Genomic DNA, 20718 nt, shown 5'->3' with positions numbered 1-20718 from the left:
TAAACATCAAAAGTTTTAAAATATAATAAATCTGTGTGTATAGTGTTGTCAATCAGTTCGTTATATTTACGAAATGTTTTACTGTAAATGTTATCACCTTATATCTGTCAAAAATATAGAGAGCAGTGTAAACAGTCAGTATCACATCATATGGTCTGGTATCACTAACTCAAGAAAGCATTGTTGGTGGGGGTGAGTCACCGTCGTAGTGGAGCAGTTTTTCATAGGACAGTTCTGGACGCAGGAATGCATTAAGGAAGCATTGGAGCAGTTTTTCATTTAAGACTTTTGCATGTGAGTTCAGGGTGCAGTCATTGTGTTCATTGAGTAGTGGAGCAGTTTTCTTTTATCACATTTGTATATGACGGCACAGTCATTGTGGCATCAGGTGGCGCCAGGAACCTCTGCTCTCCATCAGGTTGTGGTAGGCCGAGTAGGTGGAGTCAGGTATATTTTGTGATGATGGCTGCATCACGCCCCTCTGGTGGTGGTCTTTGTTGGTGGGGGTTTTGTTTTGAAGAGATCTGTGTCCCGCTCGTATTGGTCTAGTTGACTTTGTTTTGAAATAATGACCCCGACCAATGACCCTCACTCGACTGAAAACATTAAAATCTGCCCCAACAGTATTTAGGTTATAACATGTCAGTAAATATTAAAAAACAAAATCTTCCTTTATTTCAAAAAAAAAAAATTGAGAAGAATTTTTTTTTTTAAATTTAAAAATAAAAACTAAAAATAATAATAAAAAATAAAATAAAAAAAATTTAAACAATGAAAGTTAACAATTTTAAATAATTGCTAATTATATGTCAATATTTGTTATGGTTTACAATATTTAATTTAAGATGTTTTGCATACCTTCATAAATAATACTTAGGATGAGATAGGACTGATATACTCTAACAATTTACAAATATAGTCAATTAATAAGTGTGTAGTTTTCAATTAATGTTTTCTCAATGGAGGCCGCAGCCCATAAAGTCAGCCTTTGGTCAAACATCAAAGCAGAAATGATTTTTTAATTACATAGCACCTCAAATTATGTCAAAAATGTGATTCTTCCAGATAGCTTCCCCATGGAACGGTCCCATCTTCCAGGGTATCGTACTCCAATTCTGAAATGAGACTTCAAATGTCGAATTCAAAGGTTAAATATATTCAGGAGAGATTAAAATAATTTTTCTATTTATAAACATGGGGAAAAACTCCTTTTTAAATTATAATTAACACATTACTTCATCCCCAGGACGGGAGATAAGGAATTTGTCGTCTCCACTCCTTCTAATGGGTGATAGCCGCTTCTGAAAAGATATTTCAAGGTTAAATAATGTTCTCGCGTACGAGAAAAATCATAATAGAAGAAACAATCATCTTATAACAAAATATTCCACATTAGTTGCCATCCAAATTATTTGTTTTTAATTAATTATTATTATTATTAAAATAAGAAAAAATATGGCTGAAATATGTCATATATACCGCTTTACATTAGGTGATTTGCTCTTGGCATTTTTAATTTGAAAAAGGGTGGCACCTGGTGGCCAAAATGAGTCATAGCAACTACAATCTCCAACTGAGTCGCGTCATAGTACCTTTTCACATTAGTTGATTTGCTATTGGCATTTTTAATTTGAAAAAGGGGACATCTGGCGGTAAGTCTCCCCCATTTTCAAAATGTGCACACCTTCATTGAAAACTTACTCTGTCCCTTCTGAATACCATTCATATACTTCCTATCTTATCTGTTCTCCTCCATTTTAACTTTTTTTCATTAAGACGTACTCTTCCCTTCTATTTCAACATTACACGAACCAGCGTAAACAATATCCTGCACATTAAAATCAAATGTCTCTTCCATTTTTATGTGTTGTTATTTGTTCGATATTAAATACATTTTAGGTCATTATTTAACAGATGATAATTTAACCCAGAAGTTTTAATTACGGCTAGCAAAAATCATTTAGTCATTCAGAACAAAAGCGCACCGTAAAGTTATATAAATGGTTATAACTTCACCAAAATACCTAAAGCTAGTATTCTAGCATTATTCTTTATCCAAAATACACGATTATGTGTCGTTTTTATTCCACTCGTAAACGCGTTCTTATATCTCGTATTTTACGTCGAACGCCCGGCGGCGCAAGCCTCAACGTCCCCCATCAATAAAATTAACTTACTGTAGCTTATAACGGCGCCATAAGATTTATTCCACCGCAATCGTGCACCCAGTCGTGCAATTATTTTATTTCTCGTCTTTATTTCATAGATAATTCTCCATTGACACCAACTTTTTCAAAGCGTCATCCCGTAGTTTAACGGAAGCTTATTCAGGTCAAACAATTATATTACGCGCTCGAATAAAGCGTACATTTCTCTTCTTATTTATTGACTCCCGTATGTTATTAGCTTATTATATTATATTATATTGTAGTTAAGTCGTATTAATATTTAAAAATGAAGTGACGTCTCACTTATAACAGAATTAGTCAACAACATATCTCATCGCGGTCCTTTTAAAAATAACCGTGACGTCAGATTTTCTTCACAGACAAGACGGCATACAAACAAACAAATATCTCCTCCTAAAATAATAAATACTGCTTTAAGTCAATTACGAAGCAGTCTCTCGACTAATATAGCCTGTCTGTTCACAATTATTCGATTCAATTGTGCAGAAACCCCTCATAACGTTACGTACCAATATCCTCATCTGCGCATTCATATTTCTGTTGTAACAATGATGTGACACACAACAAATAACATACTGCTTTAAGTCAATTATGAAGCAGTCTATCGGCATTTTAATAGCGTATCATCTTTGTCAATTAAAATTGTACGTCCATTTCAGCCTGTCTGTTCACAATTATTAGATTCAATTGTGCAGAATCCTCATCTGCGCTGAGAAAAATAATCCATCATTCAAGGATCTATTATCGATATCTTCACAGCGGGCAATCTAGCCGTTGTGTCAATCATAATCTTCGTAATTCCACCCAAGAATCTACCGACATTCTAATTTATGCCTGTTTAACATATTATTCAAGGAACTTTTTATTTTCGATTTACTACCAGCGAGCGATCTCTCCGCTGCTTCAATCTAGAATCTTTCCCTAATTCCTTCCAAGAATCTATCGACATTTAATTTATGTCTGTTGTCACCTCAGCGCGACCTTATTTCATCTTCATTTCATTTTAGCGCATTACCCAACAACGTGACGGCATTTCCGTATACAATGCTTACGTCACCACGTACGTGTACTTCAAACACCGTGGTAAAATCCGAAATCTGGGACTTCGCGTCCAACCAAACGACTTCAAAATTTATCACTATTTTTCTTACACAAATTCCATCCTCAATATAATTTTGCAAGACAAATTTACCAGCCGCAGCATTCTCAGACAGACAGAACTCCTAAAACGTGGATAAAGTGTCCACTTACCTTGATTACTGTGGCCGGGAGTTCCATCCATCTGTGAACGCACCGCTATAAAACGTCGTTCTACGTCGGGGTTCACCATTTGAAAGAGGAATAAAATTATTTTGTCCTCTTTGCGTGTTCCAAAAATGAAGATAGATTTAATGTAAGAAAAATACACCTTTGCAAAAATGATTTTTAATCAGTCAGAGATCTCTGGACAGATAACAGCCTCTAATTCATCACTTAAACAGGTGGGATTCAGAGCGTCAAATGTAGCTCTTCCGCGTGCACAATGGTTTCTTATAGTTAAAAGACCTCCTCTCTTTCATTTGTAGACAAAACATACTCTCTGGGTATTTTTCCATGAGCGATGGCGAAAACAGAGTCAGGGGTGCGTGTTCAAAACAGATTCTGTTCTCAAGGACCAAATGTGTTTTCGCACAAAACGCTGAGAAGGAACTTTTTTAGACTAAATAGTATGTCTCAGCTTAAGGTCAAATTATACTGAGTGCAACACTACTCTACCTCTATAAAACATTTCAACATGGTTAATAAAGAATTAAAGTGTTAATAATGTATAACAATGGTTAATATATGAAATGAAGAAATTAAAAATGTTATAATATCTATCACCTGGAGCAATCACGTCCGGATCGTGAGTGCCCCTGGGGAGGTCTAGATGTAGGCATACTGTTATACCTGCTACAAACACTGCAGTCCTGCAGTTCACGTTTAACAACTGATCTCATGAAAGGATGCCACTGAAAGATATTATAACATTTTTAATACCTAATTTCATATATCAACTATTGTTACACATTATGAACATTTTAATTCTTCATATTAACCTATAAGACATATTTTGTGTCCTGAGCAGAGCAGATGATGTCGACCTCGTATGGTCTGACCTTAAGGTGGGACCCATTGTTTGGTCTAGAAGTTCCTTCTCTGTGCGAAAACACATTTCTGTTCGTGAGAGAGAGCGCACACTCATATAACTATGTTACATTAAAAGCTGTTGAGTTCAACTTGTTTGTGAGATTTTGTTATGGGAGAAAGTACTGAGAAGTGCCTTGAAAGTATATTTTGACTAGAGACGAATACAGCTGTATCTGTGTGCTGAGAACTCTGTTTTTCAACCTGTATTTTTCCATTATATAACACATTTACTTATTCATGAGGGGCGGTGTTGGAGACACTGTTCTGGCGATTTGATTGTAATAAAGTGTGGGCTCTTCGAAAGAGGAGTAGCATTATTGATCTGAAACTGTTGGAGTTTGATTCAATGATGTAACGGAAATCTCCGGAATAAATCATCCTGCGCAGGAACTCTGTTCATTTCTTATCCCATAATTTGATTTATTGGACACGCAAAAGTATGGATTTTTAATATACCTTCTTCACCACCAGGAGTGGAGTCGTCTCAGTGTTTCTTTCACACCTACATGGCATGTTCCATGGGCTTCAGAAATTAGATTTTTCAATTGTTTCGGAGATGGAATACATTTACCTTATTTTCTCCATATACCTGCTTCATCTTTTTGTCCCCCTTTGGACATCCACACACTCTTTTCTTCTGGCCTTGTTTTTTCTTGCCACAACTTAGCTGTTTCTACTATCACCTCCTGTGGATTGTCACATTCAGACTTACTTACAATTAGTTGGAGTGTAGGTCGGTACCCCGCAATCTTTTTCTCTGCTCAATCTGCTGATTTGTTTCCTGCTGATACAAAATCATTAGTTCCAGAGTAACCTTTACATTTTATTACTGCCACCGCTGTTGGGAGCATTAAAGCATCTCGCAATTTAAGAATATCATCCTGATGTTTAATGGGTGTACCGGTTACAGTTTGGAAATCGTTTCGCTACCATTCTTTTAATGCAACATGAACTGTCGTGTGTGCATACGCCGAATCTGTGTAAATATTTACTGACTAGTTTTCTGCCAATCTGAGGGCTGCTGTTAATGCCAAAATGTCAAAATGTGTGCTGATTGAGAGCCTAAAATTCTTTCTGCTTGGACTTCTTCAAAACCTGTTTTTGTGGGTTGGGTTACTGCCAATACAGATTGTAGGCCATCGTTGCCTTTGAAGCAACATCCATCTGTGAAAAGAATCAAGTCCGGGTTGTCAATAGGTGTCGCAAATTGGGTGTCTTTGCTCGTATTTTTCCAATGGAGTTGAAGCATACAGACAAACTTGTCGACTTCCTCCTTCTCCCTTATGATAAATGGCAGCAGAAACACCGCTGACCTTTACAGACACGTCAAGATAGAACATGCGACTGTAATCAGGAATCACAAAAAACTGCAGCAGCGGAAAGATGCTGTTTCAAGGAGATGAAGAGCAAAGACCTGGCAGCTTCAAGACAAGAAGTTTCAGATGGAGCTGCCAGCAAGAGGTCATCCACATATTGCACCTGATAACAACAGGGGGTAGTTCAAGTGGAGACAGCATCTAGCAAAGACAGTCGTTGAAGAGTCCAGGTGAAAGGACAAAGCCTTGAGGCAGGCGATTGTAGGAGTAGCAAACACCATTCCAAGTGAAAGCAAAAAATTGCTTCATTGAAGGGTGAAGTGGAATGCAAAATAAAGCATTAGGCAGGTCAATGCAAGTGAAATGAGTGTGGGTTGATGTAATTTGAGACAATGCCAAGTGAGGATTCAGGAAAGAAAAAGTAGGAGTTGAGACGGCCGCATTAATCGCTCGCAGGTCGTGGACCATGCCAAACTTTCCAGTATCTTTCTTCTCAACGGGTAAAATAGGTGTGATAATCAGAGCCAGAAATTTCACACAACACTCCAGCTTTGAGCAAACCGTCAATTGTTTCTGAAATGCCAATCATCCCAGCCTCTTTTACAGAGTATTGGGGAACATATATTAGTCCTGGTTTCATCTGAAACACAACAGGTGATACGTTACAGAGACCAACATCAGTGGGATCCATGGACCACAGCGATGTTGGAAAGAAATCAAGAAGGTAACCAGCAAAATCGCTGTCGGTTGTTTCACTTCCATGGTGCCTATCCAGAAGCCGGTGCTCCAAAACGGAAGTGGGTAAAAATTTATTAGACTGAATCCAATAAGTATCAAGTGACAGGAAATAGAGCAATTAAGAGTGAAATAAATTTTGCCAATCAGCCCATATTAAATTCCCATATGTCTTGTTGACATTTAACATTTTCAATTTATATTCTTACTGTTTATGAATTTACTTATAAGTATATAGATGCCATATAACTGTGTAGTTAAAGGAATAACACTGTGATGTTGTTGTGAAATATATTGGAACTTTTCACTCCCTTCCAGCTCTTGAGATAAGAATGTGTATGTTTTAAAGGTAGTCAAGTTCTCATGCCATTACTCATGTCGTAAAAACTGAAGGTCCAAGGTCAAAGCCTGTCTACATAATTTCTTGGAGGCTGGTGGGGAGTTTAGATAATCTTATCAGTATCATCATGTCTGCTTATTAAGAACACTACTTTGTCAAGCCTAAGGGCGGGAGTATTCCTTTTTCAAGTATAAAGCAACTGTATGTTTTCATATTCGACACACACTTGAGGCTTAAACATCACCTTCGAATGTAAGCCATTCTCCTGTGTCTTTAAGAGCTCTTAAATAAACTCCTTAAGGGAACTTTTTCATACGATCTCATTTCTGCAATTTATTTGAACACGCAAAAGATTACACTTAAAGTAATCAAATAATGCCTTCAGTTTTCAATTTCCTAAAATACCTCGCTATATATCTCATCCCCTGATCTGCCATAGTACAGAGTGCAATGCATACAATCAGTTCCCATATAAGATCTGAAGTTACAAACCCAAGGTGACCAGAGAGCTCAGAAGTGCTCAGCTTCAAGCCAACAACTGGCAGAGCAGCAGTAGGTGTTATCAGCCGGAAATTCCAGGATAAGTCCATCAGGGCTGCATTTGATGAGAGGGCATGTGGCGATGATGTCTCTGCACAAAAGATTGACTGCAGTCATGGGCCAGAGCAAAGTCCAGCCAATGTTAATATTGCAAATAAATTTTTGTCAATGGCAGTGAAAGCCAAGCTGCACAGGTGAGGATACATGTTCGCCCAATGAAACGAGACATGGTTGACTAGTTGCAAAGCATTTTGAGCATCAGCGAGTTATCTGTAGCAGAGTGCTGAAAAAGTAACAGTGTAACCACCAAGGGTACAAAGTGGTAAAGTCAGAAGCACTGAGTTATAGTAGTGTCACTTGTTTTGGCCAACTGAACTGAAAAGATACACCTACCTAATCTACTTAAGAACCAGGGGGAAATGTTTTGAAAGAAGCATACACAAACTGATTATTTTCATGCTTTTAATCATTCTATAGCTATCACGCCAAGCACACTCAAACATTGATAGTATACACTTCTGCAGAGTCATCCATGAAGTCATTCAGAAAGTTGCTGCTCAGGTTGTGGTTCATAGGATTCGGTTGGCTGACGACCACCTGTTGGCCATTTGTCAGATTGTAGCTCTGTTGGCCATTCGTCAGGTTGTAGCTCTGTTGGTGGCTGAAGGTGTTCTGTTGGCCATTGGTCAGGTTGTAGCTCTCCTGGTGGCCATTGGTCAGGTTGTGGCTTGCGTAGTCGTCAAAATCCACTTGAGCTGCTGGATTGTTGCTCATGTTGTAGCTTTGCTGTTGCCCATTGGTCAACTGTTGGCTGAGGGCATTGCTCATGTTGTAGCTCTCCTGGTTGCTGAAGGAATTGTTCGGTTGGCTGGAGATGACATTCTGCTGCTGGATGTTGCTCACGTTGTGGCTTACTTGGTCATCAAGTTCCACTTCAGCTGCTGGTTTTACTTCACACAAAAACTCTGCATTAGTTGCCATTCCAATTAACATAACACTAAAATACTATACAAAGAAAAGAGCAGTGATTTCAAAACAATGCCAGAAAAATGGCACATTGGTGGATAGATTCTATTGTTGAGTAGAAACACCCGTGGCGAAAGCCAAACTGACAGGGTTTAACTTAACGGACCCCAGCTCTCACCTTATTTTGTAAGAACCATGCAAAATTCAAGTTTCTAATTATTCGTGTGAAAACAAAACTTGAAAAGGGTTGCTGCCCTGAATATTCTCACCTTTATTTTGTTGTTTCAGCATTGAATCAAAAGAATGGAGAAGTTCAAAAGCCTTCTTGAGAGAATCATCGTGAGAGACATCTGTAGCAAATAAATCAAGTCTTACGACTCACAAGCAGAGACTTAAATTTATCAATGCTTGGACCTACCATACCTTTTTTAAGCCCAGCATTGGACTCTTCTTGTTTAGCATCAACAGGAACACAAAGGCCTGCAGGCACAAAGAAATTTCCGCATTTGAAAAGACAAACATTTCGGTTTCAACACAATTTTGGGCTTCTCTCACCCACGCAAAAAAATGTATTAGAGATGGGACGTTTGACACTGAGACTCCGGAGCATGTGTCAGCCGAGTGAGACAGACTGCTCGAAACAATGTATCAAACGCCCCGATGAAACCTCCGTGATCACGTGCTGATGACCTTTGCGGCTTTATGCGCGCTAATGAGATACCGGAAATTACGTAACTGATTCAAACCTTTTGGCGCGGTGTCAGCTGTGTGTTTATAAAAAGCGAATGAGTAACAGGACATCACATTGAACCATAGTACTGGTACAGTGTCAAAATATTGCAACACTTCCATGTGTACCTGATGATCATTAGACAGACACAAATGTAAGACTGAATGTACTGGTGTTATGTTGGAATATAAATCAATCAGGCGAATCACTTTGAAGATTATAGCTGCTATGACTCCAGCTGACCACCAGATGTCACCGGTACGATCTATCTTATGGGGCTTTGAAACTTCGACTCTTTTTCCAAATCAATCAGCCGAAAGCCTCAAAAGGTAGTGATGGGACGAACAACACTGGCGCACCAGCACTGTGCCGAGTGCGCAAGTGTGAAACCCCGTATCGGCGCGTGTATCGCTTTAATTAAAAAAAAATTAAAAAAAATAAAAAAATCACGTGACCGAAACAGGAAGTGTGTCGATTGGATGTGCCGCGCCAAATTTTATTGTATCAAACTGTATCAACATGTTGCGTGTTTGTTGGATGGAGATTAAACTGTTTGCTGTAAATTTACCTGTACCTGTTGGATTTTTGTTTGCTTCCACTCATGGATCGTTCTAGAAAATTTTCACAAGTCTGGAATCACTTTGATCAGAAAGTATCCACACCTTTATCAACTGGCACTTAAATATTTATGCACACCAGCTTCCTCTGTTCCCTGTGAACGAGTGTTCTCTAAGGCAGGGGAACTGGTGTCCAAGAGGAGAAATCGCCTTGGAGCAATCACACTTAAAAAAATTGTTTCTCAATAAAAATGTATGACAGAATCTGTTTTAGTGTGTTATTACATATGGTTTAAAACTTTTAACAAAATCCCATACAGAAGTTAAACATTTTAACTTTTATTTTATTTATTATATTAATATTATTTTATTACATACAAATTTGCTATATTTTACAAGCCAACTCATATGAGCATCTAATAAACAACTCAGCAAGCAAATGGACCAACTGAAATTATACAAAGATGAGATCATATTTTAAGTAAAAGACTAGCAAGTGAATAAATAAAATTTATTAAATTTATTTTATAAATATAAATTCATAAGCTAATATTAAGGTTTACAGCATGCACGTTTTACCATCTTATTTTCATTTTGTTTATCTGCAATGATTTTAGATCTACAGCAGAGGTCACTATTGAGTGACCAACACAGTGTCAATACAGTTTGTGTAATGTGTCAATACACTCCTTGAGGTATCATCGTCCCATCACTACAGTCAAAGGCTTCACAAGGCTTCATTGTCCCATCTCTAAAAAAAAATATACTTACCTCTGTCCACGAAGACAGCATGCGCCAGAACAATCAAGAGCCAAAGAGCAGCCATTGCTTCCGTAACAGTTGTGATGAGGACTGACAGACAACACTAGTTTTTATAGCAGCAGGTGGCAAGAGACCACAGCTGCTGCTAATTGGCTCTAATTGCAGTCTTGACCACTCCAACATACCATAGGCCTATTACAAAAAATAAATAATTTAATTAATAATATAGATTCAAATCCAAGTAAAGCCCCTTTTTGGTTATTGTTCGCACCTTGGATTCTGCATTTGAAAAAAATCAGGAAGAAAACGGAAAATGTATATTTTGTCAGTGAGGCAGCACCATCGAGTGGTTAGCATGTATGCCTCATAGTGAAGTCAGTCACTCAGACCACCTCCAGTGAGTTTGCATCATCTCCTCGTGCTTGCATTTAAATGGGCTTTCTGAGAAAGGGAAATCGATTTTTCAGGTGTCTGTGGTGTACTTCAGTATCTATTTTTAGTTTTTACTTTGTCAAATTAGGGTCAAGAGCACACATAAAACACTGAGAGCCGCAACATTTTGGGGAAAGATGAATTTAGAGCAGCAAAATATTCCTCATCGATTGCCTTGTTTAATTTTTGTAATCAAAGGGCGAATACAACTAAAACCAAAATTGTAAAAATTAAATTGAACTTTTGTACTTAGAACTCAGACTCAAAAACATAGATTTGTTCATTAAAGGGCCTACGGGCCATAGATGAAACTGTGATCAATGTAATAAATGGTTATTTATGGCTACCCTTCAATTAACTGGCGAGTGGTTGCCAGCCAATTACACATAGACAAACGATAATTCAGAGTGTTCACTTAACCTAGCGTGTATTTTTTAATTTTTTTATGTGTGAGGAAACCGGAGTCAGAGATGCAAACTCCACACAGGAAGGTTGGGGCCTGGAATTGAACCTGCGACCTCTGAAATGTAAGGTAGATTCACACCACACCACATTTGATTGTAATATGGATAAAATGCAATAATTGACAAATGATTGCACCTGATTTTGTCTCAGAACAGTTTTCTGAATTTGTCAAAATTGACCTTTGGATGATTGATTGATTGAACATATAAACATTAGACATACAAAAACAAGAATTAAAAGTTGTTTCATTCGTGGCCTCATTTTGCAGTATTAAATTAGAATGGATGGATAAAATTACATTGCACTTTGACAAATGGGAGTAGAGTCTACAATAAAAGATTTGATACATACTGTAAGCTACTGTAAACTACTGTATTTTAATACAGTTCAAGCACCGTACATTTTAAATTGAAACTATTCAAAACCAATGGGATTACAATTTGATTTGGATGGGACAGCTCAATTCAACAGCGTATGATGCAGTTTCTAGTTAAATCATTCTACAATATAAATTAACTTGTCAGTATTAGCTAGTGATGGTAAACTGAAGCATCAGGAAGCAATGAGGCCTTCCATCCAACTAGTTCGCTCCTGGGCCGAAGCATCATGAGGCTTCATTTGTTCTATGTGGACCTCCACAGTCGCATCTGCGGTCTAACTCTGGGTCCTCCTCTGCATGACTGTGTGACACAGTTTGTCACCTAAGACACAACAGACAGACTAACATCGTAGAGATGGGAGCAAAAGAATGCCTTATCCCACAATAATGCACTGCCGCTCCTTTCCTATTGCTTAATTAACACCATTAGAACGTATCGAATATTACCTTGCTCCACAGGCTGGGAAGCTTCTGATGTGTCCGGTTGTGTTGATGAAGATGATGAGTTGGAGGAGGAGGAGGAGGAGGAGGAGGAAGATGCCCTGTGCCGGATCACTGTCGCACGTTCAGCTGTGAGCCTCCTCTCAGCCTCTTGTGCTTTATTGGGGCTAAAGAGTGTTCTCTTGGTACCCAAGTTCTTTAGAACAAAGTTTACACTTCACCTTTTGAAATATCAGCAAGTAGAAGAAAGACATTAAAACGACGGATACACTGTGTTGTCACAATAATTTACAATATATATTCACACTGGTTATTATAATTTGTACCTTTTTAGGAGAGATCTGCTCAAAATGATCCCAGACAGGGGATGTTCTCTTCTTTTTCGTTGTGGACTAGACGGTGCGTCCATTGCAACACAAATCCGATTGAATTGAGGTTTGAAGATGCGAGTTGGGTGTGTCAGTGTCACCTCATTGTTGTCTCGGTGCGCCATTTTATTTCGAATCACCCGCGAAACTTGTCACGGCTTGAGAAGGGAGGACCCAGATGCAGTGAGGAAGGCGAGCCACGGCAGGGATGCGGATAACTTTGATTTAATGTGGCGATAAACGTAAACACAAAATCGCGCACACAGGCGGACAAAAGTAAACACAAACTCACGCACACAGGCGGGTAGCAAACAAACTCAAAATCACGCACACAGGCGGACGAAAACAAACACAAACTCACGCGCACAGGCGGATCACAAACAAACTCAAAAGCACGCACAGTGGCGGCAAAAAGGTAAGTCATGGGCAGCAGGAGAAACACTTGTAAGACGAGTACAGTCGGGTCAAGAGAGCGGCGTCTCGGGGTAATCACCCGACACTCCTTGCTGTGTCCATCAGGATTTTATTGAGGTCTGATGGCAAGATGGCATGATGGGCAGCAGGTGTGTATGGTGGGTGGAGCCCACCAGCTGACCCAAATCATGACAGTACCCCCCCCTTAACGACGCCCCTAGGCGGACCACCCGGCGCCGATGGGTGTGCTAAATGGAAATCCCGAACGAGGGACTGGTCCAATATCCAGGAGCGGGGAACCCACTGGTGGTCCTCGGGTCCGTACCCCTCCCAATCGACCAGATACTGAAACCCTCTGCCCCGCTTTCGAGAGTCCAGAATGTCCCTTACTGTGTACACCGGCTGCCCCCCCACGACCCGGGGAGGCGGCGGGGGCGCGGTCGGCGGGCACAAGGGGCTGGCAGAGACAGGCTTAAGCAGGGACGTGTGGAACACTGGGTGTACCTTGAGAGTAGGGGGCAGGTTGAGCCGGACCGCTACCGGGTTGACCATAGCGTTGACCTCAAACGGGCCGATGAACCGCGGCCCCAGCTTCCTTGAACTCCCCGCCAACTGTAGGTCCCTAGTTGAGAGCCACACCTTCTGACCCGGTCGGTAGAGCGGTGCCGGAACCCGGTGCCTGTCCGCGAGCCGCTTGTTGCGGTCCGAGGTGCGGCACAGGGCCTTCCTAGTGTCTTGCCAAACCCTGCGAGCCCGGCGGAGGTGGGTCTGGACTGAGGGAATGGCAACACCGCCCTCCTGGGAAGGAAACAAGGGGGGTTGATAGCCACAGGCCGCGTTGAACGGGGACAGGCCTGTGGCCGAGCACTCGAGAGTGTTGTGGGCGCATTCGACCCAAGGGAGGTGGGACGCCCACGAGGAAGGGTGCTGATGGCACACACATCGAAGCGCTGCCTCCAAATCCTGGTTGGCACGCTCCGTCTGCCCATTGGATTGGGGGTGGTAGCCCGACGACAGGCTAGCCGTAGCCCCCAAGGACTTGCAAAAGGCCTTCCAAACCCGGGACACGAACTGGGGCCCCCTGTCGGAGACGAGGTCCGCTGGAATCCCATGGATCCTGAAAACGTCTTTTATCAGGATATCCGCCGTTTGTAGCGAGGTGGGCAATTTGGGCAGGGCGATAAAGTGGGCCATCTTTGAAAACCGGTCCACCACCGTCAGGATTACCGACCGCCCGTTGGAAGTAGGTAGTCCGGTAATGAAATCCAGGGCCACATGCGACCAAGGACGGTGGGGAATGGGCAGGGGTCGGAGCTGGCCGGATGGCTTCAGGCGGGAGGACTTATTACGGGCACACACCGTGCAGGACGTGACATAGTCCTGGACGTCCTTGCGCAGCCCAGGCCACCAAAATCTCTGTGCTACCAAGGACAGCGTGCGCCCCACCCCAGGGTGACATGCTACCTTCGACGCATGCCCCCACTGCAGCACTTCCTGCCAAAGGTGTGTGGGCACGAACAACTTGTCTTCAGGGCACGCGACCGGGGTCTGCGTGTCGTCCGCTGCATCCGCCACCTTCCGCTCCACTTCCCACCGGAGGGCTCCCAATACTCTGTCCTCCGGGACAATGGTTTCGGGTGGAGACCCCTCGGCGGCTGGACTGTGTATTCGGGACAAGGCGTCCGGCTTGGTGTTCCGGGCTCCTGGTCGGTAGATGATGGTGTAATTAAATCTGGTTAGGAACAGGGCCCAGCGTGCCTGGCGGGGATTCAGCCTTCGGGCGGACCGGAGGTACGCCAAGTTTTTGTGGTCAGAAAAAATCTGGAAAGGTTCCGCCGCGCCCTCCAGCCAGTGCCGCCACTCCTGCAACGCAAGGATAACGGCCAGCAGCTCCCGGTTGCCCACGTCGTAGTTGCGCTCAGCCTGGTTGAGCCGGCGCGAGAAGAAGGCGCATGGGTGTAGCCTCTGGTCCTCCGGGGACCGTTGGGATAACACTGCCCCCACTCCTGTCTCTGAAGCGTCGACCTCGACGATAAAGGGAAGAGTCTCATCGGGGTGTGTCAACACCGGGGAACGCGAAAATAATACTTTTAAATTGACGAATGCGGCCTCTGCCTGTTCAGTCCAAACAAACGGAATTTTGGTGGATGTCAGTCTTGTTAGTGGTTCCGCTTTTAAGCTGTAGTTGCGAACGAATCGACGGTAGAAGTTTGCGAATCCAAGGAACCTCTGTAGGTGTTTCCTGGATGTGGGAGTGGGCCACTCGACCACGGACTGGATCTTCGCTGGGTCGGCTCTCAATCGACCCTTCTCCACAATGTAGCCGAGGAATTGGACTGAACTGGCGTGAAACTGACATTTTTCGGCTTTTACATACAGCCGGTTTTCCAGCAGTCGTTCCAGGACCAGCCGAACATGTTGTCGATGTTCGGTTTGATTTCTTGAAAAAATCAAAATGTCGTCCAGGTAAACAAAACAAAAATGATTGAGCATGTCGCGCAGGACGTCATTAATGAATCCCTGGAACACGGCGGGAGCGTTTGAGAGGCCAAACGGCATCACCAAGTACTCAAAATGCCCAATAGGTGTTTTAAATGCTGTCTTCCACTCATCGCCCTCCCTTATCCTCACTAGATGGTAGGCACTGCGAAGGTCCAGTTTGGTGAATACCGTGGCTGAATGTAAGGGAGCAAACGCTGAGTCCATTAGCGGCAACGGATATTTGTTCTTGATAGTTATGTCGTTCAGACCACGGAAATCGATGCACGGGCGTAGGGTCTTGTCTTTCTTTTCCACGAAGAAGAACCCCGCCCCTAGCGGTGACTTGGAAGGCCGAATCAGTCCGGCCGCCAGGGACGTGGTGAGGTACTCCGTGAGGGCTTGACGATCTGATATAGGCGTGTACCAGGCAGCGGTGCCCCAGGAACCAGTTCTATTGCGCAGTCATAAGGTCGATGTGGAGGGAGAGACATGGCCCGGTCCTTGCTAAACACCTCCCGCAAGTCGTGGTATTCTGCCGGTACCTCATCCAGGTTAATCTCCTCTAACGTGGCTTTGGCTGGGCCACGGTGATCATCCACTGCTGACTGCAGGCAATGCGAGTGGCAGAAAACACTCCATCTCTCCACCCTGGGAATGCCCCAGTTAATGTCCGGGTTATGCCTGGCCAGCCAAGTCAGGCCCAGGACCACTGGGGCCGACCGGGACGGCATAATGAGGAACTGAACGGTTTCCACGTGGTTCCCCGATAGACGCATCTGTAGGCTCTCCGTTCGGTGTGAAATCACACCCAGGGTGCGCCCGTCGAGGTCGCGCATCTCCTTGGCTCTCTTGAGTTCAACCACCGGGCATTTCAGGATGTCCACCATCCTCGGGTCAATAATGCATTCATCCGAGCCCACCAGCTGACCCAAATCATGACAAAACTATGTGTTGGCGATGACGTAGGAAGCCCGTCTGGCGAGGCTTCGGACGTAGCAACGCGCGTTCCGAGGCTTCGGGCGTGGCCACAAGCGTAATCAACACATGCCTCGATGCGGGCTTTGCAGATTTTTTTCCGGTTTACTCGGCACACGCATCGGCGCCTCGGCACAGTAGGGCACATCACTATTTTAAACTTTTTTGATGTTTTTTTTTTTTGGTGGATGATGGTCGAAGCAGCTACTCCACACTGAGGCAGTCCCTTTATGAAAGTCCTCAAATACTAACTGTTGTTTATTTAATTAAAAAAAAAAAAACTTTAAAGCAAACAATGGACATGTTGACCGTGCTGTTTGTTGAAATGTAGCAATGCTAACTTTTAGCCACCTAGCATAATGAGTGGGAACATGTCATAACCAGCAAGTCCAGCAAGTTTTGTTGAACCTTCAGCCTGGCAGACAGAAAAAGGCGTTGGATGGAACCATTTACTGCTTACCAAACCAAGCAAACAAGTTCTTGGAGAAAGAAAAGAGAGGACAAAATGATGTGATGTTCATCAACATTCCCACACAAAATCGTATTGTTTTTTAAATGGCACACGCATGGACACTTGAGGAAATCTGACATTTAGCTCGAAAGAAAGCCAAGACTCTCAGGCCCCGTCCGTCCACCCGGAAGCCCGTTTCAATGCATCCTCACAAGTTTCTTAACGTTTGGCCGTTTGTCCACACGATGGCGCCATTTGGGAGCTTGTAACCGATCTCTTTTAAAAGCGGGCTCCAGAGTGGAAAGATTTCAAAACGCGTCCGTCTGGACAGCACATGCAGGAGACTCCTCCCGTGATGACGTAATGGTCGCAGCTCCATGACGAGGCATTGTCGTACATTGATGACGTATGCGCCAATTCTCACGCCAACCGTCAGTCTGTCAACAACGATGGCGGATAGCCGTGTCGTCGTCATTTTGCTCGGCCTCTTTAGCTTGCTTCTGCTTTTGCAGCAAAATATTTTGCTTCTTTATTCACACGCTCAACAAGCGGTGTTGTACTTCAATCAGCCGCCATTGTGTTCGTCTTTTTCATGTTGTTTCGATACATGCAAAGCCATGTTTGTTCTGTACATTGCAATAAAGTACAAATAAAAAGTGATTCTTCTTCTACGCTTTCTGTTAACTCCCTGCTCCACAGCGCCACTCCAGACTTGGCATATACATTACAGCCGTTAAACGTCCTCAGCGTCTTCTTTTGGACACACGCAAGTCTTGAAACGCTTCTGTGTGGACGAGATTTGTTTGAGGAACCAAGCCGGATTTGCTTCCGTCTGGGCGCCCGCCGCCTCAGTTTGATACCATTTTAAAGGACCTGGAAATGAAGTCATGAACCTGTTTCTGTTTTTAATGGACTGTTTTAAATGCATGTGATGTTGAATTGTGTTTTAGTGCGCCTCAGGACTCCCTTGAAAAATTCGATTTTCCTGCTTAAATTGGTTAAAAAGAAGGAGAAGAGTTTGTTTTAGCACCAGGCTAAAAGCACGTTTTCTGGGGGTCAATACGATCAAAGGAGCACTCAGCATGAGGGGAAACTCCTCCCCCTCCTTTTTTTCTGTCTTTACAGTCAACCAATCTGTGCTTTGGCTACTCGCGGTTCAGCAACTGCATGAACTCGCATGTTGATTATTATTATTATTTTTATTTTATTATTTTTTTATTTTTTTATTATTAATAATATTTTTTCATTCTGAATATTTTGGAGGAGATGATTTTTCATTTATCCATATTTGAAATATTTCAACTGAAATATTTTCATATGATTCTAAATTTGGCTTAAACATATTTCGTATTGCCGCAAAAACAAAAAAAACTGAAATCTAACTTGTTTGAAAAAGAATAATTGTTAATATACTACTTGGGATTTTTTTTCCTTGTAAAAAATAATGACTTTTTCTTTAAAAAAAAGGCATTTTTTTAAATATTTTCAAATTTGCTGTTTTTTTTTTAACCCAATCCTATTTATTGCATTTTCATACATTTGGAATGTCCATTAATAGGGGATCATCAATGATTTGCAGATTGCAATGAGTCGTCACCATGGTGATTGATTGAAGACCCGCCCACCACACCTGTGTGCTAATTGCGCACACAGGTGTCAGGCATTTGTCCTCCTCTGTGAGTGGTCGTCAGCCTCCTTAAAGTGCTTGCGAGCAGTTTGTCCTTTACGGCTGCCGTGCATTGCTTGCGCTTCTTGATCGTTTGTCATGATGGCGACTCACCTATTTGCGGTTCTGCTCTGCTGCGCGGTGGCTCTGCCAGGCTTTGTGGTGACACAAACGGTGACGTGCGGCGAGGACAGCGTGAAGGCGGCGGCTGGCATGGCCGTCCAGCACATCAACGGGAGGCACAAGCACGGGTTCAAGTTCAGGCTGCAGGAGGTCCAGAGCAGCAGTTACCAACAGGTCAGCGCTTAGCATGATGATAGTTTATATTCCTTTACTGGTAAAACAACATTCATTTGTTGTTTTAAAAAAAAAATACTAATTTCAAATGCCAACACATATTGACCATGCTTTTTGTTGTAGCAATGCTAACATTTAGCCACCTAGCATGGTTAGTGGCACAAACGGCATCTTCAAGGAGTGACTCATGAGAGGTGCATGTTGATGGTGAAAAGTGTCTTAACACCCTCATGATTCTCTTACTGTCTTTCAGTTTTCCGGCGGTTGCCACATCGACGTGAACGTGAAGCTTGTGCAGACCAAATGTCACTTCAGCAACCCCAAACCTGCCAACGAATGTCAACTGTGGCGGCTGGACGAACGGGTGAATATTCTTTCGGTCTAAAGTCGACAGCTGCTTCTGATGCTGACTTGTGTTTGTTTGTTTTCTGTTTCCAGGGCGCAGTGGCTACCTGCAGTGTTGAATTCTGGGTGATGTGGGGCGTGGCCAAAATCACCAAATACGAATGCACCACCAGACCAGGTCATCACACACTCCATGTCAGCTTGTTTGAGTGGTTGGAGTGGCCATCTGGCATGTCAGGCAGATGCCTGGTGGGCCAGCATCTTGGGGTTGAAGTGATGCTATTCTTTTCCTCCAAGAGCCCAGCCCACCATTTTTAGCTGGTGAAGCACTTGTGTAATCCGTTTTCAATAGATGGCAAACTGAACTAGTCTGCATCTGTGGTAGCTGGGAGTCATGTCTCTTTTTTAAAATTTTAATAAAAAAAAAAAAGTTTTAATCTTCAGAATGGGAGTTAGTCTTGTAGCCAATGTCAATTGTATCCATTATTTTCACACCATAGCAAGTAAACATGGCTGCTAAGTAAATATTTGGTGCTGTATAAATCAAATGCACACAATTCCTAAAACAAGCAGGAACAAAGTAAAAAGCAGCATTAATTTACATGTTGCTAGTGACCAAATGTGCCACCTGTGTGCAGAACTGGCTGACAAGGAGTTGCTAATGGTTTGTCCCTCCTGCCCCGAGTTGTTGCCTCTGGACAACCCGACGGGCGTGACTGCCGTGCAGGAGGCGGTGCTCAAGTTCAACCAGGAGAGCGAATACCACAATTACTTCACCCTGATGGAAGTGGCTCAGCTCACCGCTGCGGTAAGGACTCGCGTTTCTTTTTTTTATTTAAACCTCTCATGCATTTTGACTTCATTGACCACCTTGTCTTCAGGACAACGTAAACATCGGCACCATCACCCGTCTGAAGTTTGCCCTGGTGGAGACCACGTGTCCCCGACAGTCCAAGCACACGTTTGCCGCCTGCACGCCTCGCTGCCCTGACCGAGCTGTGAGTTAGCTTAGCTTGTTGCCTTTTTTTTTTCCCCAAGTAATCTGACTTGTTGTCTTTTGAAGAATCACGTCTATTGCCAAGCGTCCTATTATAACTCGCACCAACAAGTGGGAGAACTGGACTGTGAAACGTACCCACCAAAAGTAAGTCTTGAGCAAAAGCGCACCATGGACTTGTACGCGCTGAGTGCCTCATTGTTCCTCTGGGGTTCTCCACAGAATTCCGAGCCCCTCCCGGCTGGCGAGCCGGAGCCCGTCTGCAGGCCGTTATTCCACCAGAGTTCGGAAGCTTGCGTTTGCAAGGCCAAGCTGAGAAATCCTCAGCCGTCCATCCACCACATTTGTCCCTTCCCGCTTAACATGCAGCAACTTCAATAAAGCAATTTAATAAAAAAATTGCTGCTGCTCTTCTGTGATCACATGATTGAAGGTTTTCTTTTCAAACATGGCTGCCATTTGGGCTTTGACAGTTAGCTGTCATGCTAAGAACTGGGTCCAAATTGGATTGGGATAAATCCCCCCCCCCCTTATACTATATGTTAATGTTCTATCTGTTTCTATAAAGCTTTGGTACTTTTCCTCATTTTAAAATATAATATATAATTAATAATAATAATAAATATATCTCAACATTTTTTTTCCCCTTAAGTTTAAGACTTATTGAGGTACTTGAAACTATTGGCTGATCATGGTGCAAAAA

At 42.8% G+C, this 20718-nt stretch overlaps 2 protein-coding genes across 2 annotated transcripts; one reads left to right on the top strand and one right to left on the bottom strand.

The window, feature by feature from the left end:
• Positions 1-7737: 7737 nt before the first annotated feature.
• LOC144038187 (uncharacterized) lies at positions 7738-10466 on the bottom strand. Its single transcript, XM_077550427.1, has 4 exons — positions 10314-10466; positions 8679-8735; positions 8525-8605; positions 7738-8239 (listed from the first exon to the last, which is right to left on the bottom strand). The coding sequence occupies exons 1-4, from the start codon at positions 10366-10368 to the stop codon at positions 7785-7787; spliced, it is 648 nt and encodes a 215-aa protein (XP_077406553.1). The 5' UTR covers positions 10369-10466; the 3' UTR covers positions 7738-7784.
• Positions 10467-18422: 7956 nt separating this feature from the next.
• On the top strand, positions 18423-20439 carry LOC144038185 (antihemorrhagic factor cHLP-B-like). Its single transcript, XM_077550424.1, has 7 exons — positions 18423-18673; positions 18927-19037; positions 19112-19196; positions 19657-19826; positions 19900-20016; positions 20082-20162; positions 20238-20439. The coding sequence occupies exons 1-7, from the start codon at positions 18476-18478 to the stop codon at positions 20394-20396; spliced, it is 921 nt and encodes a 306-aa protein (XP_077406550.1). The 5' UTR covers positions 18423-18475; the 3' UTR covers positions 20397-20439.
• Positions 20440-20718: the final 279 nt, after the last annotated feature.

Source organism: Vanacampus margaritifer, chromosome 18 (genome assembly GCF_051991255.1).
Source record: "Vanacampus margaritifer isolate UIUO_Vmar chromosome 18, RoL_Vmar_1.0, whole genome shotgun sequence".
In the NCBI taxonomy this organism is placed as follows: Eukaryota; Metazoa; Chordata; class Actinopteri; order Syngnathiformes; family Syngnathidae; genus Vanacampus; species Vanacampus margaritifer.
The sequence above is the reverse complement of the archived record's forward strand: the minus strand, read 5'-3'. Positions and strand labels throughout refer to the sequence as shown.